The sequence below is a fragment of the Manacus vitellinus genome, unplaced genomic scaffold (assembly GCF_001715985.3).
Source record: "Manacus vitellinus isolate BGI_N305 unplaced genomic scaffold, ASM171598v3 scaffold_26_pilon, whole genome shotgun sequence".
Classification (NCBI taxonomy): Eukaryota; Metazoa; Chordata; class Aves; order Passeriformes; family Pipridae; genus Manacus; species Manacus vitellinus.
In genome coordinates this window covers 1,931,127-1,934,299 of record NW_021939960.1, presented here as the reverse complement: position 1 = coordinate 1,934,299, position 3,173 = coordinate 1,931,127, and the positions used below count along the sequence as shown (strand labels likewise).

Below are 3,173 nucleotides of genomic sequence, written 5' to 3'. Positions count from 1 at the left end.
AAGAGTGAAATTTGACAAGCACTATGGACCCCAGCTTTATCTGAGAGATGTGGAAGATGTTTCCATATTTGCTGAGGATTTAATTGCTATCCTAAGCCAAGGAAGAGAATTTTTTTTTCAAAGAAACCTACATTTTGCATACTCCCAGTATACCACCAGTTCTTTCCCTCCTCTGTAGAATACCCTCCTCTATATTGCATGGCCCAATTAGTTCTGTACAGAAGTCTACATAAAAATCACAGATGTATATTTCAGATGCTGCACTCCTGTAAGAGCTTTGGACATTAGTCCCTGCAGAATGGTAGGAATGGTCTTCCCAAAAAGCCATTTTAATAGAAAAGATCCTTGAAAGTTTGTCTCTCATCAGCCTGAACTGATGCTTTTTTTTTTTTTTTTTGCCAGTTCTGATATCAGTCTGGTTTGGGTCCATTTTCATTCATCCTTATCACTGTGTTTCCACAGAATTCTCCAGAACCTTCACCTGTTGACTGTCTTCTATAAAGCACAAAGACTCACAGTCTGGTTTCCTGCTTGAAAATGAGCTACAAGAAACTCAGGTTTAAATTTGCTACAAAATATCCTCCTCCTTCCGTCCCAGAATTTGTAAACACCTGCTGCTAAATGTTTAACCAGAGTCACAGAATATCCTGAGTTGGAAGGGACCCTCAAGGATCAGAGTCCTACTCCTGCTTCATCAATAGTTTAATGAGTCCTGGGAAGGGATGAGAACACCAGCAGAGAACATTTCAGGACAACACACAGGCAAAACAAGTCGTAACAAAGGAAAATATTCAGATTTAGAATCCAAGTCTTTCCCTTCTCTCCCGGTCCTTGGAGTCTCCTTGCTGGAATGACTGGAAAGGAGTCCCTTTTTCAGGGCAGATGGGTGTGTGACACACTCCCTGCTGTAGGTGGTTCAGAATTTCTGCTACTGCTGCCTTTAGTGTGCCAGTCTCTCCCTGACATCACAGCAAAGGCAGAAAAATGGAAACACAGGTCAGGCATTTCAAACAAGTCCCTCTGGTTTCCAAATCCCACAAGAGGAACCTACCAGGACCTAAACATTCTGACTGAGCTGAGCCTCCACTGTCCACCTGAAAAGCACATCCACAAACACTAAAACTTAGTTTATAAGTCATGTCCTCCCACACTTTCATTGTCCTCTAAACTGTGAGATACAACTTTGTTCATAAACTCACATCCAAGACTGTCATTGCCAGAACCATGGCATCTTATAATAAAGCAGGAGTGTGGCTGTTCTCAAATTTACTTTACTAAAATATACCTTTTCAACTACTAATTATAATGGCACTATTCTTTTTCTCTTTTTCTCCCCCTGGTACGATGTGAAGATTAAGTCGTGACAGGTGTTTTTTTCCTCCTTGGGAAGTAAAGAAATCCATACCTTAATTAATATAAGGAGATAATTACTATGCTGAAGTGATGAGGCCTCAGGCAGCTCTGTTGAGAAGCTATTTATTTCTCTTTCTTTTCATTCAGTTCAACTACAGATACTTCTCAGACGTGCAGAGCTCTCCATGCCAGCAAGCCAATAAAATAAACATGGACATACAATTGCCAAACAGAGAGAAAACTTAAGAAATAGGTCTTTGTCCTTGCAGGAGGGAGGATAAATATGTATATTTTCTTCTCCCCTCCCACCCCTTATCTCTCAACCTCTGGAATCTAAGCACTGACAAAAGCATTTTCCGTCTGTTTTACAAACTTTCTGGGGTCAGACTTACATCTTATTAACAGTCAATCTCAGTTTCTCTATTCAAATTGGAGAATCCACTTTTTTGTCGGCCCACAAGTGGGGATGGCTGGCTCTGGAAGTTCTTAGCAGAACCCCCTTGCTGTAGGTGCTGTTCTCTCCCATAAATACACAAGTTTCCTACAGAGAACTAAAAGATGTTGACCACAATGGTCTCATCAGTGCTGCCTTGGCAATTCCCTGTGACAGATTAGTACTGCTACAGATTAACAGTTATTTTTTTTAAATTGTTTCATGCACTGTTTCCATCTCTAAAGGATTTGGGAGATTGAGTAAAAACATGATCCCTAAGCTTTGTCATTTTCAGGTTACAATTAATAATCAGGAGCCATTCTCAATCATTACATGCACAATTCCATGGTTATACCAAGTCTTTACTATTAAATCATAACCAAGAAACACATTTCTCTTCCATTCCCATGGACAGATTCACATCTTTATAAAAATAATCAGACACCTAGAAAAATACATAGTGTTTTTGGAAAAAAAAGTAACATAAGCAACATGGTATTTCTGTTTTTAACATGAAATATAGTCATTAGACAGAGAAGATGAAAACCTATGGAACCTACTAGGAAAACATGTGGGTTTTTTCCCCATAAATTTCTAATACTGAGGGAATGTTGGATCAATTTTAGTGGCCCAAGCCATGAGCCCCCCTTTAATATCCTTTGCTAACAGAGAACCAGATTCTTTGGCAGGTAGCTCCTGCAGGATTTTTACAGCCTTCTGGGAATCATTTCCCAATTTGCAAACAACATACACAGGAAGAGATGCTTGGTCATTAGTTCTCTGCTTTTCTTCGCGAATTCTTTTTTCCAAGTACTCCAGCTGTTCTTCATCCTTCTCTTCCAGTTTGCTCAGCGGGATGTGGACGGCGTGTTCCAGGCGGCAGATATCCACCTCCACCCGCGGCCGGACGTCCAGCAGCACGTGAGGGACTTTGTCATCCAGCACCTTCTTGTACTGCTCTACCGAGATCCTGTCCTCGCTGGGCAGCAGATGCAGAGTCCTACACTTGTCGGTGGCAGAAGACCCACAGAACGCCTCGTAATCCTGCAGGCAGGTGACGGTGGGGCTGTCCCCGCACACGGCACAGTCCGGTTTCTTTGGTCTCAGCTTGATGTTGCGAAACCTCCCCTCGAGGGCGTCGAACACGAGCATGAACTGGTTGAAGGAGGAGCCCATTCCCGAGGCGATCTTGAGCACTTCCAGGGCCTGGATGCAGCCGATGATGCCGGGCACGACCCCCAGCACGCCCCCGTCGGCGCAGCTGGTCACGGTGTGGGGCGGGGGCGGCTCGGGGAACAGGCACCGGTAGCAGGGCCCCCCGCGGTAGTTGTACACGACGAGCTGCCCCTCGAGGCGCAGGGCGCTGCCGGACACCAGCGGCTTCCCC

At 44.1% G+C, this 3,173-nt stretch overlaps 1 protein-coding gene across 1 annotated transcript; it reads right to left on the bottom strand.

The window, feature by feature from the left end:
- Positions 1 to 380: 380 nt before the first annotated feature.
- On the bottom strand, positions 381 to 3,172 carry MOCS3 (molybdenum cofactor synthesis 3; the record flags this gene model as incomplete). The annotated part of the gene is made up of 1 exon (XM_029960384.1): positions 381 to 3,172. A coding segment is annotated over one exon (792 nt), but the record flags the coding sequence as incomplete, so codon positions are not given.
- Position 3,173: the final 1 nt, after the last annotated feature.